We start from the raw sequence: 19674 nt of genomic DNA, 5'->3' as shown, positions 1-19674 counted from the left end.
CTTTTTTTTTTTTTTTTGGTTTTCAGATCCATTTTAAAATGTCATGGACACCTCATGGAGAGGACACACAAAAAAAAAAGAAGGAAAAAAAAGAAAATAATATTTGTAGCAAATTTTTAAATAAATTGTTATTATCTTGTCAGATTCACACACACCGAGATCTGCCGCTGGGGAAGCTGTTACTGACTGACTCATGATTCGCCGACCTGCACACAGAACTGCTGCTGCAGAAGTGATTCGGTGCACGAATCTTTTGAACGAATCAATTTAAGGAACTGATTCTAGTGATTCAGTACAATCAAAAGAACTGCCGATCCCATCACTATTATTGGTGACCAGTAGAGCCCCTCCCTTTTCTTTTTTTCCTCTAACTTTCAACAGAAAGCATCACTTCACTGGAAGTTATCTAATCTTCCCGATTCTACTGCATATATTTCTGTCACTTCCGCTGCATGTCAAACATTCCAACGTGCTGCAGAAACCTCAAACCTCACTGTAAAAGGCAGAGAAATTAAACATGACAACCGTGACTTTACCCACCCCCACCCAGCCATCCGCTTCCCACACTCACCTGTGCGTGCTTCTCACATCCTTACAATCCACCCGCATGATATTTACACCCCCGCTCAGCGTTAACTTTCACTGCTGGAACCCAATGAAAGAATGAAAATGTTATATTTAATTAACCTCAAATGAATTCCACCAAAAATATAAAGCAAAATGTTATTGTGGAATAATGACTTTAATAATATGAATTTCAATATTATAATTATTGGGAAGTAGGGCTGGGCGATATGGCCTTTTATAAATATCTCGATATTTTTAGGCCATATCGCAATTCACAATATATATCGCAATATTTTGCCTTAGCCTTGAATGAACACTTGATACATATAATCACAGCAGTATGATGATTCTATGTATCTACATTAAAACATCCTTCTTCATACTGCATTAATATATGCTACTTTTAAACTTTCATGCAGAGAGGGAATTCACAACTAAGTCAATTTACCAAAACTGTATTATTAAACAGTTATTAAGCAGTGGCACAAACATTCATGTCATTTCAAAACAGAATGTGCAAGATTGTCAGAGACATTTTAAAACAATACTTAGGTCCATTACACAACTGTACTGTATATTATTGTTGTCATTATAGTGGTACTTAGTGAATACTTAGGTCTACTACACTACTGTATTTTGATTTTGTTATTGTGGTGGTACTTAATGAATACTTAGGTCTAGTACACTACTGTATTTAATGTTGTCATTATAGTGGTACTTAATGACTACTTAGGTCTACTACACGACTTCATTTTAATGTTGTCATTATGGTGGTACTTAATGAATACTTAGGGCTACTACACAACTGTACTGTATATTATTGTTGTCACTATAGTGGTACTTAATGAATACTTGGGTCTACTACACTACTGTATTTTAATGTTGTCAATTTGGTGATACTTAATGAATACTTAGGTCTACTACACGACTGTATATTATTGTTGTCACTATGGTGGTACTTAATGAATACTTGGGTCTGCTACACTACTGTATTTTAATGTTGTCATTATGGTGGTACTTAATGAATACTTAGGTATACTACAGTACTGTAATTTAATGTTGTCATAATGGTGGTACATAATGAATACTTAGGTCTACTACACTACTGTCTATTAATGCTGTCATTATGGTGGTACTTAATGAATACTTAGGCCTACTACACTACTTTATTTAAATGTTGTCAGTATGGTGGTACTTAATGAATACTTGGGTCTGCTACACTACTGTATTTTAATGTTGTCATTATGGTGGTACTTAATGAATACTTAGGTATACTACACTACTGTAATTTAATGCTGTCATTATGGTGGTACTTAATGAATACTTAGGTCTACTACACTACTTTATTTAAATGTTGTTAGTATGGTGGTACTTAATGAATACTTAGGTCTACTACACTACTTTATTTAAATGTTGTCAGTATGGTGGTACTTAATGAATACTTAGGTCTACTACACTACTGTATTTAATGTTGTCATTATAGTGGGACTTGGAGAGCCAAGTGTTTTCTGAGGTGAGGTGTTACCTGGTGAAAAAAATTTGAGAACAACTGCTTTATGAAATATGCTGTTTATAAAAAAAACTTGTAGGGGGGCATATTTGCAAAGTACTGGGAATTTATATTATATGTTGTAATCTATTAACCTTAATTCCTTTCTTCTTTCGCATTTGGCCTGTCAACAGCTTTTTTCCGGCATTTTCATTCCAAGTTGAAAGCATTAGACTCAAACAACGGTGAGTCAGAAAAGCTTAATGTGTCCTGAACTTTCAAATTATGAAAACATGCTTGATGAACAAAGTGGGAGGACAAGTGGTGCACAACAACATAATAACATTCAAGAGGCCAAGAAAAAATGTGTGCTGGATAAATCAAAAAGTGGCAATGCATGTGTTTGGGTCTTACCGAGCTGTAGAGCATGCCCTCGCCGTTCATGCCAATGTAGAAGCCACTCTTCACTCCTTGGATGGCCACCACTCTCAGGCCCACGGGAATAAGGTTAAACAGGGCTGGTGGTGAGGTTGGCACACATAGAGGACACATAGAAAAGAAGAGGAATATTTAGTTTGGACTTGTAGACATGAGAGTGTCTCTTTCCTTGCTAGCCTGACACCGGTAACGTGAACAGAACAAGATGAGGAGCCTTATAGTAAAAGTTGTCATGGGACAGATGGCAGATGGCAGCTGTCCCCGACATTAGCAACTATTTCTGTCTATACACTAACTAGTATGTGGTGCTGCCAATTTGATGTTTCTATTCTGTTACATTGATGGATATAAATCCATCTATGTTGATCAAACACACCATAAATGTAGCGATTAATACCGCTATTCAATCAAATGCCAATATGCTTTCAGTGAGTGCATTTTTTTATCTGAGGCTGTAGGCAACCTTCTAATGATGCTAAGTCCACACAATGGCAGTAGCTGCATTTCAACTATGAGTGGTCAGCACTCAGCAGCTCTGCATGCACTTTAAAATGTCCGTAGTCCTCCTCAGCTGTTGGTGTGAAACTCTTTACACAGTCGGTTACACAAATGCTGTTGCACTGTTGTTCCAACAATGGTTCTGCAGCACTGTGTTGGGTTCTACACTCAAGAAAGCTATGTTCTCCTTCCAATTTCTCATGCACTCCAAATGTTATTTCTCCTTCACCTTGTAGCAGTTTAAGATCCTGTTTGCAGAGGTGTGGACTCGAGTCACATGACTTGGACTCGAGTCAGACTCGAGTCATGAATTTGATGACTTTAGACTCGACTTGACAAAATGTAAAAAGACTTGCAACTCGACTTAGACTTTAACATCAATGACTTGTGACTTGACTTAGACTTGAGCCTTTTGACTTGACATTACTTGCTACTTTCCCCAAAACCCAACGATTAAAAAGTTATTCAGGAGCGCACCGTATCTTCCATTGTGTACGGAAGTGTGTCAGCGTGTGTGCGATGACAGCCTGTGCGCTACCTGTCAGTACAACAGCCAATCAAATCACATCCACGTTGTTTTCGTCACACAGCATTCACCCAATCAAATTGCAGGAAAACCAACGGAGAAGAGCTTTCAAACAACAAAAGAATAAGTGAAGAAAATTATGCCATAAAGTGTTTCGTTCGGGTATTAAAACTACGACTTGGTGTAGGTGTACACCTAATATTGTGCATGTTCCTTATGCATCTCTAATAACCTGAAATCCTTCAAAATGTTTGCATCCAATCGTATCAAGGACCTTGGTAACGGACTCGGCCAATCAGTGACTTGCTGGGTGGCGGACTGGCGAATGAGAGGAGAGGAGGGGCGGGACAAGGAGAGAGAAGAAAAAAAAAAAAAAAAAAAAGAGACGAGAGATGGCGGCACCTGGAGAGTTCCGAGATTGACGAAGATTGGCCGACGGAGATTTGTGGTAGGAGTAACGATAAATAACAGTTTAGCTCTTAGTTACCGCGTGTGTGACAGGGTAATCTGGGCTACGGAACTGTTAAGGGTTGTCAGTGGCGTGTGGAAGACCGGAAGACTCCATGCTAACCACGTTGAAGACTCGTCCGCCATTATACCAGCAACAAGTATAAGTCGTGTAGTGCGAGGCACACGTCCTCGTTAGGTAGGGAAAAGTGTTTTTTTTATGCAAGTGTATTGTTAGCCGTCATCAACGTGGGAGTCTCGTCACGTCAGAGGGACGACATCCAGCCTGTTGACTCCTGCAGTACAGACGTGTTTGTGGCTCGACCCCCGCCCCGCTCTCCTCCTCATCCTCTCATGCCAGTGATAAACGGTGCGGTTGGTGAGTAAAAAGACTTCCCCTGCCACACATAACTCCACCATTTGGACCGGACATTGCGCCCATGTTGGACAGGGTTTTTTGGGGTTTTTAACGATCGTCACAAACGGAACGTTACCGTCGGATGACCCAACCCAAAAGGAACTTTGAACTGAATGTGAACAAGAAGAGAACATTGTATAATGTGAAAACTGTGTGAGACTGTTTTCGGGTTTGCTATTAATAGCAAGGGTACTGTGTGTGCATTGTGTTCACAAACATACGACTGTTAGTTGCATATGTGGGATTTTTGCTGGGGTTTTGTGTGTTATTGTGCCACTCTAGTGAAGTGAAGGTGAACACGACGTGTTGGGTTTCTTATAGGGGTTACAGATTATTATAGAAATCAATCCTATAAGTCTATATCTTGTTATTATATATTTTTCTACTTTTCTGCCTTACTTAGTATTAGAGTACTAATACTAGTTTAATAAATAATAACCTTTTCCAACTTTCATGATACTGATTTTATGGTGAAGTTTTTCCTTTCCCTGAAGTAGGGGCGTCTCGTCCTCTGTTCTGGAGCATAATAGTTAGGGGGAATACAGTAAGTCCCACACACTGACACTTACATACTTATTCTGTACTTTAGGTTCTCATCGTGACAGGTTCAAATCCTAGAGCCTAAGCTATTGTGTTCTGACTGGACAGGCAGAGTGAACACGAGATTCATAGGCTTGGGGGTTAGGGATTTAGCTCCTCTAACTTCCTGCCATTCAGGGAAGAGTGATTTACCCCTACTAGGCAGACGTAGGTCCCGTCTGTTACATTTTGGCGTCACGAACAGGATCACTTCTTGTAGCTTTGTAGTTTTTGCACGATGGCTGAGATGGAAGAGTTAAGGAAGCAATTTAATGATCTCCAGAAAACAGTTACCGCTCAGACAGCTAGGCTGGGAGAACAAGCGGTACTTCTTGATCAGGCCAGACAAGATCAGAGGGAAGCGCTGATGATGGCTAAGACAGTTATCGAGCAGCAGGCCAAGAACCCTTCGTCTTTGTATATCCCAAGAGAGAGAAAATGTTCCGATTTCACTGGTAGCCCAGCCCTAGGGGAACCTAGCGTTGAGGAGTGGATAGCATCCATGAAGTCTAGTTTCAAGATAGCCCGAGTTCCAGAAGAAGATCAAATTGAGCTGCTCAGACAGCACCTCAAGGGGGAGGCGAAACTAACAGTTAGGTTTCTGTTAAGTGAAGGAACTACTGATATCACAAAAGTCTTTGAAGTTCTAGAGAAAACCTATGGCGACAAGGTCCCGGTTGGTACTCGCCTTAGAGAGTTTTATGATAGAAAGCAAGGGTCAGGTGAAAAGATACGTGCCTACGCTTATGATCTTCAGGAAAAACTATGTAAGCTGAAACGGCGAGACCCAGGGCGAGTCCAAGATTCAGACCAAATGCTGAAAGAGCAATTTGTACTTGGGTTAAGAGATGACTTCTTACGGCGTGAAACAAAGAGACAAGAGAAAGCCCAACCAACGCTGTCCTTCCTTGACCTGATGCAAGCGGCCATCACATGGTCTGAAGAAGAAGAAGCCCCTCCAGCTGCGGCTGCAGCCAGAGGCCCAGTGCGAGGAGTGGTTCATGCAGCGGCTGCTGAAGAAACCTCCTCTCCACTGACCCTGAAATCACTATACGAAGCTATTCAAAACATTTCAGCCCGCCAAGAAGAACTCTATAAAGCAGTTCACGGAAGGGAGCAAACTGTAGTGCACACTAGACCTGCTAGACCACCTCTAAGAGATGAGGAAGGACGACTAATTTGCTATTCCTGCAATAAACCTGGCCACACGAGCCGTACGTGTCGGCAGGGTAAACCAGCAGAGAATAGAGCGACGATGACAGCCGTTGCCACAACAGAGTGTCAGGCCGAGAATGACACACAAGGCTCTGGTGGTTTGGTTTTAGCGGGCATTAAAGCCGTTACCCAGACCAACGAGAGGGACTCACCAGCTTCTTGTGGTGCATTTGGGGAGTGCTTCACAATTGATGTTTTGATAGATGGAGTAAAAACCAGCTGCCTTTTAGACACTGGTTCCGAGGTCACTACCATTCCAGAGAGTTATTTCAGGGAACATTTCCAGGGGACCGAGTGCTGTCTGTCACCAGCTAAATGGGTTCGTCTAACAGCAGCTAATGGCCTTGAAATTCCAGTGATCGGGTGTTTGGAGGCTGATATTGAGTGTATGGGCAGGTTGTTGAAAGGACGGTGTGTTTTTGTGCTAAAAGACAGTTGCAGCGGCCAGAAAGAAAAGGGAAAACCACCGGGTATTTTGGGAATGAACGTAATCGGAGGGCTCAAGGGTTTCCTCTCTGACTTCAAGGGTGTTAAGAAGCTTGACCGAGGTACTCTAAAGCCAGGCCATGCCAGCCTACGCCGTATACTGGCAACTATGGAAGAAGAGGAACGGTGTGTAGGTCCTAACGGGCGGATCGGGTTTGTAAAAGTCGCAGGGAGGCGAGCGGTCACCATCCCCCCGTTCAGTGAAAAGGTGATTGAAGGTCGCTGTAGGATACCACCCCGAGCAACATGCAAAGTGTTGGTCGAGGCATCTCCCAGGGCCAGTCTCCCACGTGGTCTACTGGTAGCCAATTTACTGGCCCAGGCTACTGAGGGGAAGGTCCCAGTGCGTGTGCTCAACTCGAGTGAGAAGACCATCACATTGTTCCCAAGGTGCAGAGTGGCAGAGTTGAGTAAACCCGAGGTTATCGTAGCAAGGGAAGTAGTGTCCGTGGAGGAGGTGGATGGAGAAGTGTACGTGAGGAAGGTTAGTCGTGGGGAGGTCAAGTCGGTAGAGGGGGATGGATCATTGTATGTTCCGGTACATGCAAATCTTGAGGGCCTGACGTCACCACAGGTGCAGAAGCTGGACGATCTTCTCAGGAAACACAGGGATGTGTTCTCTGAGCATAAAAGTGATTTTGGGTACACTACCACGGTGACCCACCATATTCAGACTGGCGATGCAAGGCCAATTAAGCAAAGACACCGGCGTATACCTCCACACATATTTCAAGAGTTTAAGAGACACGTGCAAGACTTAGTCGCACAGGGGGTACTTAAGGAGAGCTGTAGCCCGTGGGCCTCTCCTGCGGTAATTGTCATCAAGCCAGACCAATCTGTACGGTTCTGTTGTGATTACCGTAAGCTAAATGGTGTTACATTGAAGGACGCCTACCCACTCCCGAGGGTTGAGGAGTCATTGGATGCCCTTGGAAAGGCAAAGCTTTTCTCATCGCTAGATTTGACAGCAGGCTATTTTCAGGTGGCAGTCCATGTAGACGATCAGGAGAAAACAGCTGTTACTACACCATTTGGCCTATACCAGTGGACTAGAATGCCTTTTGGACTTTGCAATGCCCCTGCCACATTTCAAAGGCTGATGGAGGTAGTCCTAGGTGATCTGGCATTTGACGTGTTGCTGATATACCTGGACGATGTCCTGGTGTTTTCTAACGACTTCGATAGCCACTGCGAGAAACTGGACCTAGTGTTCAGTCGTCTGAAGGAACATGGGCTGAAACTTAAGCCAAACAAGTGTTTCCTACTAAAGTCAGAGGTCAAGTTCTTGGGTCATATTGTTTCGGCAGCGGGTGTTCGAGTAGACATGGAAAAGGTCAAAACCCTCCGTGATTGGCCGGTGCCCAGGAGTACAAAAGATGTGCGGCAAGTGGTGGGGTTCATGTCGTATTACAGGCGTTTTGTCCCGAACTTCGCCCAGCTAGCAAAGCCGTTACATTCTCTAATGGGAAAGGGGAAGAAAGAGAGTGGAGGCCAGCCTGTCCTCTTTGTGTGGAGTAGAGAGTGTCAAGAAGCTTTTGATAAGCTAAGGGAGCACCTTATGTCAGCTCCGGTACTCGCGTATCCTGACTTTTCCCTCCCTTTCACTCTTACCACTGATGGGAGCCTTCTTGGGTTGGGGGCAGTGCATAGTCAGCGGCAGGAGGGGGTGGAGAGGGTTGTTGCCTTTGCTAGTCGAGGTCTCCGGGGTTCTGAGCGAAATGACAAGAACTATAGTGCGTTTAAGCTCGAGCTGCTAGCCCTTAAATGGGGGATAACAGAGAAATTCCGGGATTTTTTAATGTACTCAAAATTTGTCGTGGTGACTGATCATAATCCTCTGCGTTATCTCGAAACAGCTAACCTCGGGGCGGTGGAGCAGAGGTGGGTCGCCCAGTTGGCAGAGTATGATTTTGAAGTGCATTATAAGCCGGGGAGGGAGAACACTAATGCGGACGTGCTGTCTCGGCTCCCTCGAGCACAGGAGCCTGAAGTGAGCGACACTGACAAAGACTTTCTGGTCATTCAGGCTGAGGAAGTGCAGGCTGTTCTATGGCCTGGACAGGAGACAAATGCAGGAAGGTCTAGTGTGCAGGTGGCTTCCCAAGCTGCTGTTGCAGCGAAGGTTGCTGGGTATAACTGGGAGGAGCTTCAGCAACTTCAGGTAGAGGATCCTGTAGTGGGTCCTATAGCGCGGGCAACGAAATGTAACGCTCGGCCCAACAAGAATCAGTTACAGGGGATGGCCCCAGAAAAAAAAAAACTGTCCTCACAATGGGATAGACTGAGCATCCGTCATGGTGTCCTATTTCGTAGTATTTGTGACCCCAGAGATGGTGAAGAGGTGCACCAGTTGGTAGTACCAGAGTCTCTGCGGAAACATGTGTTCAGTATGGAGCATGAACATGGGGGTCATTTCAGTCAGAAGGGTACGCTTGCACGTATGACACGAAGTTTTTACTGGCCCTCAATGAGCAGAGACGTACATGAGTGGGTGAGGCAGTGTAAGCGTTGTGCACTTGCCAAAGACATATTTCCAACTATCCGAGCCCCATTGACATGCACTAATGTGACCACCCCTCTAGAGGTACTGGCCATGGATTACACCCGTTTGGAGGTGTCTGTGGGTGGCTATGAGAATGTGTTAGTCATGACTGACATGTTCACGCGTTTTACAATAGCTGTGCCCACAAAAGACCAGTCTGCTAAAACCACAGCCAGGGCCTTAGTCAAACACTGGTTTGTGTATTATGGCTGTCCCTCTAGGCTTCACTCAGACCAAGGCCGCAGTTTTGAAGCCAGTGTTATCAAAGAACTCTGTCGTATCTATGGCATCGCCAAGAGTCGGACAAGTCCATATCACCCCCAGGGCAACGCTCAATGCGAGCGATTCAATAGGACGATGCATGATATGCTTAGAACTTTGACACCAGAGAGGAAACGGAATTGGAAGGAGTATCTTCCTGAGCTTGTGATGGCTTATAACAGTCACATTCACTCCTCAACGGGATACTCCCCGTTTTATCTCCTCTTCGGCCGAGATGCACGACTGCCTCAGGACATTCTGGGGGGAAAGGACTTGGAGCTCAGTGACATCGACAACCTCGATGATTGGGTCCTCAACCACCATGAGAGGCTGAAAGTGGCCGCGGAGGCCGCCGGGGACGCAGCTCAGGATTCATCACGGCGACGCAAACGTCTCTACGACCGAAAGTCACGAGCTGCACTTGTTCGATCGGGCGATCGAGTACTGCTGAGAAATCATCGACCAAGGGGAAGGAATAAGATCCAGGACAAGTGGGAGCCAGAACCCTATATAGTTGTCAAGCAGAACCACCCCGACATACCTGTATTCACAGTCAGGCCTGAAACAGGTGGGCCGTCAAAAGTAGTGCATCGAAACCAGATGAAGCATTGCACCTTTCAGACACCTGTTAGAGAAGTAGTTACAACCAGGCACAAGAGAGCTGCATCTGGTTCAGACACTGACTCTGTAGGGTTAGTTTGCATTCCTTGCACTCCTCACAATACACCAACACCAGATGAGGGTATTCGAGTTAGTCAAAGGGAATTGATGGATGTTGAGCCAGAGGCAGTCTTTAGCGGGAACCAGGAGGGGTTGTCGGATCATGAAAGTGGGGGTGCCTCTAATGCTAACTCTGGGGACGGGTCTGTTTTGGGGGGTTTATCGGAAGACGCAGATAACTCTGAGTCAGATAACGAGTCTATGATAGTGAGCCGTCCACAGAGGAAAAATAGGGGTCAGTTACCTGTTAGGTATCGGGAGGGGTATGTTCTGAAGTGAATTCCCTTTCTTTGGTCATGTTTTGTGTCTTGATATGTGATTTTTGTTTTACACTGTGAAAAATGTTTTGAAAAAGGAATTAATGTATGTTTAATTCTGGCCTATGTTCTTAAGCTGTAAACAAACAGGGAAGTCTATGATGTGGCAGGGTTTGGAAGGGGGGAATGTAGGTGTACACCTAATATTGTGCATGTTCCTTATGCATCTCTAATAACCTGAAATCCTTCAAAATGTTTGCATCCAATCGTATCAAGGACCTTGGTAACGGACTCGGCCAATCAGTGACTTGTTGGGTGGCGGACTGGCGAATGAGAGGAGAGGAGGGGCGGGACAAGGAGAGAGAAGAAAAAACAAAAAAAAAAAGAGACGAGAGATGGCGGCACCTGGAGAGTTCCGAGATTGACGAAGATTGGCCGACGGAGATTTGTGGTAGGAGTAACGATAAATAACAGTTTAGCTCTTAGTTACCGCGTGTGTGACAGGGTAATCTGGGCTACGGAACTGTTAAGGGTTGTCAGTGGCGTGTGGAAGACCGGAAGACTCCATGCTAACCACGTTGAAGACTCGTCCGCCATTATACCAGCAACAAGTATAAGTCGTGTAGTGCGAGGCACACGTCCTCGTTAGGTAGGGAAAAGTGTTTTTTTTATGCAAGTGTATTGTTAGCCGTCATCAACGTGGGAGTCTCGTCACGTCAGAGGGACGACATCCAGCCTGTTGACTCCTGCAGTACAGACGTGTTTGTGGCTCATGTTGCAATCATGTTGTTGTTATGATAGAATATATACGTAGTCAAGGATAACTAAAGTTAGAACACACAAAGCTAATGTGCGTGCACATGTTACGCACGAGTGTCATTATGTCCTAAAAGCTGTACATAATATATGATTTGATGCTTCATGTCAGGAAAACGCATGAGTGCGGTTTTGTTACCCCGAGATGCAAGAACCAGGAGAGCTGAGAGCAGGTAAGATGACTTTAATTCTCATCAAAACAAAAACACGAGCAGTCTTGCCAACAGAAGTTCCAAACATAGAATTATCATCGAGCACTGAGGAGTGCTCGAAACAAAGTACAAGGAACGGATTCCAGATGTTCCCTGGAAACAAGAGCGGTCAAAAATCCAAAAGTTAAGGGAGGGTGGAGGGTGGACTTGGCGGAGGGTCGCCAGGCCAAGTGTCCCCGCAGCCAGCGAGGGAAAGTCAGGTGGCGGCGACATGTAGAATGCCGTTGGAACTGGCGAGGCGGGTAACCACGGAACAGCCACATTAGTGGCCAACAAGGAGGCGGAAGTGCGTGGTACCTGAGCACCATCAGCTGCGAAGATCCACACGCAGGTTCTGTAGATCGCTGCCGACAGCGCGGAGGAAATCCATAACACCTTTGGCGGATGAGGAGGAGGGCGCGCAGTCGGCGGCAACGATGATGACAACAGCGCCATGGGAGGAATCTTCGATGGAGGCACCGTGCCGAGTCCCGCCGGTGACGCGGAAGATGTCTGCGCCGTGCGCAGGCGTGCCAGAGAAAATGTCATCGTGGGCAAAGTCGTCAATGATGATGACGACATTGAAGATTGCGTCATGGCCGAAGTCGTCGACGATGTTGACGACACCATGGGAGGAGTCTTCGATGGAGGCACCGTGCCGAGTCACGCCGGTGACACGGAAGATGTCTGTGCCGTGCGCAGGCGTGCCAGGGAAAATGTCATCGTGGGCGAAGTCGTCAATGATGATGACGACATTGAAGATTGCATCATGGCCGAAGTTGTCGACGATGTTGACGACACTGAAGATGGCGGCGCCCAGCGAAAGCCCGCCAGAGATGATGTTGTAAGAGGAGCCGATGACAACGGCGAAGAACGCGGCGTGTGCTTCCCAGCACAGATGCCGGTAGTAGCCCCCCCTCCACCGTTATTGGGAGAACACGCGCCTGGTTGCCGGTGTCCCCTGGTGCAAAAACCACGGACGGGCGGAAGGGGGACAGGGGGAGAGACAAAGACACGTGCTGCGCTGAGTCCCAACAGGAGGCCAGAAAGGACATCATGGAGGGCTCCACTGGAGCCTTCGCCGGACTGGCAGGATGAGCGGGTGCTGGCAGGAAGCGCAGCTGTGGTGCAGCTGCTGGAAGCTGCCTAGGAGCAGGAACAGGTGCTGGGGGTCCAGCCGGTGTTGGGCGTTGTGGCGCCGCGACCAGCGTAAGACGCGGTGTAGGAACCGGTGGTCGTCGCGCCGGCACAGGTGATTGCCGTGGAGCCGGGACAGGATGCACAGCAGGCGACGGGGAAGATGGTGGCGGTGGCCGTGCCTGTTGGAGAACCGGAACCGGCGGCCAAGCCTGCTTTGGACTGGGACCGCACAAACCTGGCATTCAAGTCCTCGATAAATCGTGCGGTCTAGAACGTCGGCTGTAGATCGCCGACAGGGGTTCTCGCGAGGTAACAATATTCTTGCTCGATGATACTGTCAGGAAAACGCATGACTGCCGTTTTGTTACCCCGAAATGCAAGAACCAGGAGAGCTGAGAGCAGCTAAGATGACTTAAATTCTGATCAAAACAAAAACACAAAGCAGTCTTGCCAACAGAAGTTCCAAACATAGAATTATCATCGAGCACTGAGGAGTGCTCGAGACAAAGTATAACTAGAACACATGTTGATTGGAAGCAGGTGTGGACCGGCTGCCAATCAACTGCAGGTGAGGAAAAAACAGTGCTCAGCGGAACAAACGGTAAATATAAGAAAGTAAGAGCACTGACAGAAAGTGAATACAAAAACAAGGAAACAAACAGAAAGGAAGTGACAGATCGTCACACTTCAAATACTTTGGAAACTTAGCGACCTCTAGGCAGGTGCTTAAAGTTTGCAAACAGCCTTTTTTGTGAGGTCCAAATACATTTTCCAAGGACTGATACAAATCACCATTTGTGGGTCCTAGGAGACTCACTACACTGCAAACCTGCTCATTCTGGCATAAGGAGCATTACGATCAGTAAAAGTGTGATGTAACATCAGTCATGTGGAGCTCGGTTCATGGCATGACGTAGCATGACTCCACTATACAAAGGTGTGGGACAGTGATGTGCAATTGTTGCATTAGTGTTTGTACAGTATGTGTGAGTGTTACTGTGCACATTTTTTGAGTGTTATTGGTACAATTGTGTGATTTAGGATAGTTCATAATTATTGCTCCAATTTTTCTTAGCACCTGTGTTCCTATTGAATAGGCTAAGCGTTCGGCCCTGTAACAGTCATTTTACTCATTTAAACATGTGACATTATCTGATCAAAAGGCTTCCGAAAGTGTAATAATAAAAAATAGAAAAACTTAACATCCATCCATCCATTTTCTACTGCTTGTCCCTTTCGGGGTCGCAGCGGGTGCTGGAGCCTATCTCAGCTGCATTCTGGCGGTAGGCAGCCCCCTCCCACGCACACGCCCAATACACACTGTGTGTGGCCATGGAGGGACCGCCTGTGTCTGCCTCACTTCTCGTCTGCTGCATTGTTTTGATCAGGAAACATGGAATTTCCGCAATTGTGACCATGAAAATACTTAAAATATACAGGAACCACACAAAAATCACATAGAAAGCATAAACCAAAAGAGAAATATTACAACGTATTTTATTACTTCGTTTTGGAACATCTCATGGTTAAGCCACCTGGGGGCAGGTAAGGCACTGCCTCACTTGCCTCCCCTGACAGCGCGTCACTGCCCTGTATATGTCGCCACCTCTTAACATTTTTGACATTTTTTGATAAGATTTTTTTATTTAGAATACTTAGCAAAATAAAGTAAAACAAATCCGGAATTGTTTTATGCCTTTCAAAAACTTCTGAAAAAAAAAAAAAAAAAACTTCTGTGCTCCTCTCTGAGCTGCAACCTTATCGTGGTAGAGGAGTTTGCGTGTCCCAATGATCCTAGGAGCTATGTTGTCCGGGGGCATAAAGACCCCTGGTAGGGTCTCCCAAGGCAAACAGGTTCTAGGTGAGGGATCAGACAAAGAGCAGCTCGAAGACCTCTATGAAGAAGAAAAATCATGGACCCAGATTTCCCTCGCCCGGACGCGGGTCACTGGGGCCCCCCTCTGGAGCCAGGCCCGGAGGTGGGGCACGATGGCGAGCCTGTTCCCATGGGGGCCGGCCGGGCACAGCCCAAAGAGGCAACGTGGGTCACCCCTCCAATGGGCTCACCACCCATAGCAGGGGCCATAGAGGTCGGGTGCAATGTGAGCTGGGCGTCAGCCGAAGGCAGGGCACTTGGCGGTCCGATCCTCGGCTACAAAAGCTCAAAGCCTGTACGTTGGAGTTCAACCCGGTGGACGAAAGGGTAGCCTCCCTCCGCCTTCGGGTGGGGGGACGGGTCCTGACTGTTGTTTGTGCTTATGCACCAAACAGCAGTTCAGAGTACCCACCGTTTTTGGGAACACTCGAGGGAGTACTGGAAAGTGCTCCCCCGGGTGATTCCCTTGTCCTACTGGGAGACTTCAACGCTCACGTTGGCAACGACAGTGAAACCTGGAGAGGCGTGATTGGGAAAAATGGCCGCCCGGATCTGAACCCGAGTGGTGTTTTGTCATTGGACTTTGTGCTTGTCACAGTTTGTCCATAACAAACACCATGTTCAAACATAAGGGTGTCCATATGTGCACTTGGCACCAGGACACCCTAGGCCGCAGTTCCATGATCGACTTTGTAGTTGTGTCATCGAATTTGCGGCCTCATGTTTTGGACACTCGGGTGAAGAGAGGGGCGGAGCTTTCTATCAATCACCACCTGGTGGTGAGTTGGCTGCGATGGTGGGGGAGGATGCCGGACAGACCTGGGAGGCCCAAATGCATTGTGAGGGTCTGCTGGGAACGTCTGGCAGAGTCTCCTGTCAGACAAAGTTTCAATTCCCACCTCCGGAAGAACTTTGAACATGTCACGAGGGAGGTGCTGGACATTGAGTCCGAGTGGACCATGTTCCGCACCTCTATTGTCGAGGCGCCAGATCGGAGCTGTGGCCGCAAAGTAGTTGGTGCCTGTCGGGGCGGCAATCCTAAAACCCCTTGGTGGACACCAGTGGTGTGGGATGCCGTCAAGCTGAAGAAGGAGTCTTATCGGGTCCTTTTGGCTCATAGGACTCCGGAGGCAGTGGACAGGTACCGACAGGCCAAGCAGTGTGCAGCTTCAGCGGTCGCAGAGGCAAAAACTCGGACATGGGAGGAGTTCGGGGCAGCCATGGAAAACGACTTCCGGACGGCTTCGAAGCGATTCTGGACCACCGTCCGCCGCCTCAGGAAGGGGAAGCAGTGCACTATCAACACCGTGTATGGTGCGGATGGTGTTCTGCTGACCTCAACTGCGGGTGTTGTGGATAGGTGGAAGGAATACTTCGAAGACCTCCTCAATCCCACCAACACGTCTTCCTATTGATGGCTGAAGTGGTGATCGAACCTGCAAACCCTCAAGTTGCTGGCACGGCCGCTCTACCAACCGAGCTATGCCGCCCTGATACAGTATATATAATGAGTTTTAAATTTCAGATATAACAGCCTTGATCCAATGATTGTCTATTTCTCTGCCTCCTGTGTACAGCTGTAATACATATACACACTGGCTATATAAGTACATGTATTTTAGTTTCATGAAATCCTTCTACATAGTCCATCTCCACAATTGTCCTCTTCATTTGCTTGACGTGAGTTTACTATTGACTGATAAAAAAAAAGTAATGTCCGCTGAAATTGCATACAGTGACATTTATATTGTTACATTATAAACGCTTTAGTGTATAAAATACACCAATTATAAAGAAAATAAATGCTATGGTGTCAAATGTGTCAGACAAAAGAAGATCCACCCTAATACATCAGCACAAACTAATACAAGAAAACATTCAGCTATTCTTGCTTTATCACAATAACTTTCATCAGATTTGACTGAGTCTGCAACATAAGCACGGCGCCTCACAGACTTTATCGCCGTGCGTTATCACGAATGCTGATTGGCGCCAGAGTGCTGCAATAAAAAAACACAGACCAGCAGAATTGACTCATGTCTAAATATGTAAAACTGTTGGAAACACGACATAATGGGGAGTTGTCATCAATCCCAGCGAGATGCCCAGTGATGACAGCACATCTGAATATTCTCAAGAAAGCAGCAAAGTGGAAGTAACTCAAGAAGATGACCTCAACTCTCCTTCAGCATGTTCATGGCGGCAAAGATAAAATGGTGATTATTAGAAATTCTCATCATTATGGTTATCTGGAAATGTCACATTTGCTTATTTTCCATTCATTAAAGCTATGATTCACAGCTACCTCTGTGCTACGTGCTACTGAATGTAGGACAGGACTGTGACTTTCATGGGCTCTGCTTCCGCATGGAGAAACCTTCTCTATGCCAGGGGTGTCCAACTCATTTAAGCTCAGGAGCCGCATGGAGGAAAATCTATTCCCTTGCAGGCCGGACTGGTCATAATCATTTAAAGATAAAGACAACTTCAAACTTGTTCACTTTGTCTTGCTTCGGCCAAAAATAGAGCCAAGAACATTCTAAAAATGTACACATTGCAAATTATCCTCTGAGTTGAAAAGTCTGAGTAAAAAACTGGTTAATTTTCAAAACATCATGAAGAACACAATCAACTAACAATATATTTACAAAGCCATTCAAATTTAAGCACTTCCTGTTTACCATTTTCATTTTGGCAGTTCACCAATAGACATGTTTGGAAAAGCAACCGAGTGTTTCCTCAAACTGTTGCATTGGTGACATCCACAATTGCCAGAACACAGTCATGTATCATCATTCAAATATTACATCCATCCATCCATTTTTTACCGATTATTCCCCTTTGAGGTCACGGGGGGCGCTGGTGCCTATCTCAGCTACAATCGAGCGGAAGCGTTGTACACCCTGGACAAGTCGCCAAAATCAAATATTACACTTATCATATAAATAAAACAATTGACACCATAATAGCCAAATTAAATGTAACATAACTAAAAACTTAAACAATGTGAACATGTTATATTTAAGCATAACATAAAATAGAACGAACAACAAATGTAGAAACACACATTTTTACAAAGGAGTTCAATGTGCGCATTGAGCCCTCCACCGATTGCAAGCACTGCACAGAACTCTAACTACTTCAAAGATGATGGGCAAGTTGACTTAAGTCTTTGCATCTTACTGTTTTGTTATTTTATCTGTTAAGCCGATAATTAGCCTCACTACAGCATTAGTTTGCTGCCAACCTCAACAGGAGCAGCTCTAATTGCTTGCACCTGCACTGATTAGAGTAGCGGCAGCCAATCCAGAGGGCTCTTAAAGTCAGCTGACACGTCATCCTAAACAGTGTGATGTGGGTGACACTGCTATTGCAACATCCAGTGGACACATTAAGAACAGCAGTTTTTTTTCATTGAAATAAATGCAGCACATTTTCATACTTAGCGAACTCATTTTATGGGCCGGATTTAACCTGTTCTCTATCAGGCCCGCGAGCCGTACATTTGACACCCCTGGTCTATGCACTGCAGGTTTCCTGCATTGTTGGGCACGATGATCGTTAGCAAGTGGTGATGGGTACTATCGGATAAAGCCGGCGGCGACGTGCCAACACAAGACTGTCCTCCGAGGAGATTGGATTTCGCTCAATAAATATCGACTTTTGCTCCGGACCGTGTATGGCTGAAATCCACCCCGCCTGATGCAGCTGATTGACACGGGCAACTGTTGCAGTAATTTACCCTTGAGGCACGGGCATTACAAAAGCCATAATGCCAGTTCAAATGAAATACTCTGGGGCCTTTGAATGGCTTATATGTTCTGGTGTCCCTTGGTTACCCTCTGTCTGTTCTCACTAAGAACTCCATTCCCTGTCCAACACGGCCACATTTGTCACTCCTATGGTTGCCTGTGCCTCTCTTGCACTTCTGTTCAGTATCCCTCGCAATTCCCTCTTTTCAATCATATCTGCAAGAAGGCTTTCCATACCGCGTATTAGGATGCAGTTTGCAAAAGCTAGAGTTCCAGTTATTTGGACCCTATGTTCTAAATAAGCATAAAGTTGTGGAATGTTGATGTTATGCAATAAAACACCCAAAAGTGTGTACACTTCTCACATTTACACACGACTTACACCGTTGCAATACTTGCCTTTATTCATGCTTGAATAACACACGCGCTTCTAGTTTAGCGACTAATGAACAGGCTGCCTGCTCACGCCATTAGAAATAGTAGACGGACATGTCCTGACAACAATCCCCACTGATTGAGAGCCACTGGGCTAAAAGCCCAGGCTATCAATCCAGTGACCAGTGCAGCAGCTGTACACTGACTACTATAGGTTTGAACCAAGTTTTACAGCAGTGTACCTTGAAAGGTTACAGGGAAATTGTTGAATATGAGTTGTGTACTCACCACAAAAGAGTAACTTTAGGGTGATTAGGGATGGGTACTAAAGCCCGGTTCCACAATGGCACCGGTGAAAAAGCTATACAGTGTACCTTTTTATTTATTTATTTTTATTTATTTTATTTTTATTTTATTTTTTGTCCTGTCCAGCTTCTCAGGCAAATCATATAGTTGATGTAGATGCCCATATCGGCTGTTCAGATTTACTTTACAAAAGAGAAGTGTAGGGTACTTCTCTTGTTGCCTTATTTGAATTTGACTTTATTAAATGTATTTATATTATCATTTGGTGTAGCCGGGCCGGAGCAGGAAGGGATAGAAAGAGAAAAAAAAGGAAGACAGAGGGGGAAATTGTGGGGATAAGAGGGGGATTAGACAGAGACAAAAACAATGACAGCAAATACAACAATAACAACAACAACAATAGAACAACACCAGCACATACAATATGTACAAATATGATCGGAAAAGTGATAGCAAATAAGCAGTTAGCGAAATAAATAATATAGTAATGACAATGAGCATTTTTACACTAAAACTGGAGCAATACAAATACCAATAGAAAGAGCGCTATTGATCATGAACAAAACCAATAGTTTACCTCTATTATCAACAATACAGTTGTTCAAATGCAACAATACGTATACATAATGATAGCTAGAAAGATAATTAAAAAAAATAAAATAAATGAAATAAATAAATAAAAAGGAATACCGAAAGATGAAAGGGAAGAGAGAGAGGCAACCTATATTAATCTTGTAGATTGTTATAGTAACAATGGGTTAAGCATTGTCAATAT

At 45.4% G+C, this 19674-nt stretch overlaps 1 protein-coding gene across 4 annotated transcripts in view; it reads right to left on the bottom strand.

The window, feature by feature from the left end:
* Positions 1-19674, bottom strand: part of fgf12a (fibroblast growth factor 12a) — a 163027-nt gene that overhangs the window by 94341 nt on the left and 49012 nt on the right. For all 4 annotated transcript variants that reach the window (XM_061920088.1, XM_061920087.1, XM_061920085.1 and 1 more), the window contains one exon: positions 2471-2574. In XM_061920088.1, the coding sequence (XP_061776072.1) occupies positions 2471-2574 (104 nt within the window). The remainder of the gene's footprint in view (positions 1-2470; positions 2575-19674) is intronic.

The sequence above is a fragment of the Nerophis ophidion genome, linkage group LG14 (genome assembly GCF_033978795.1).
Source record: "Nerophis ophidion isolate RoL-2023_Sa linkage group LG14, RoL_Noph_v1.0, whole genome shotgun sequence".
NCBI classification, from domain to species: Eukaryota; Metazoa; Chordata; class Actinopteri; order Syngnathiformes; family Syngnathidae; genus Nerophis; species Nerophis ophidion.
The sequence above is the reverse complement of the archived record's forward strand: the minus strand, read 5'-3'. Positions and strand labels throughout refer to the sequence as shown.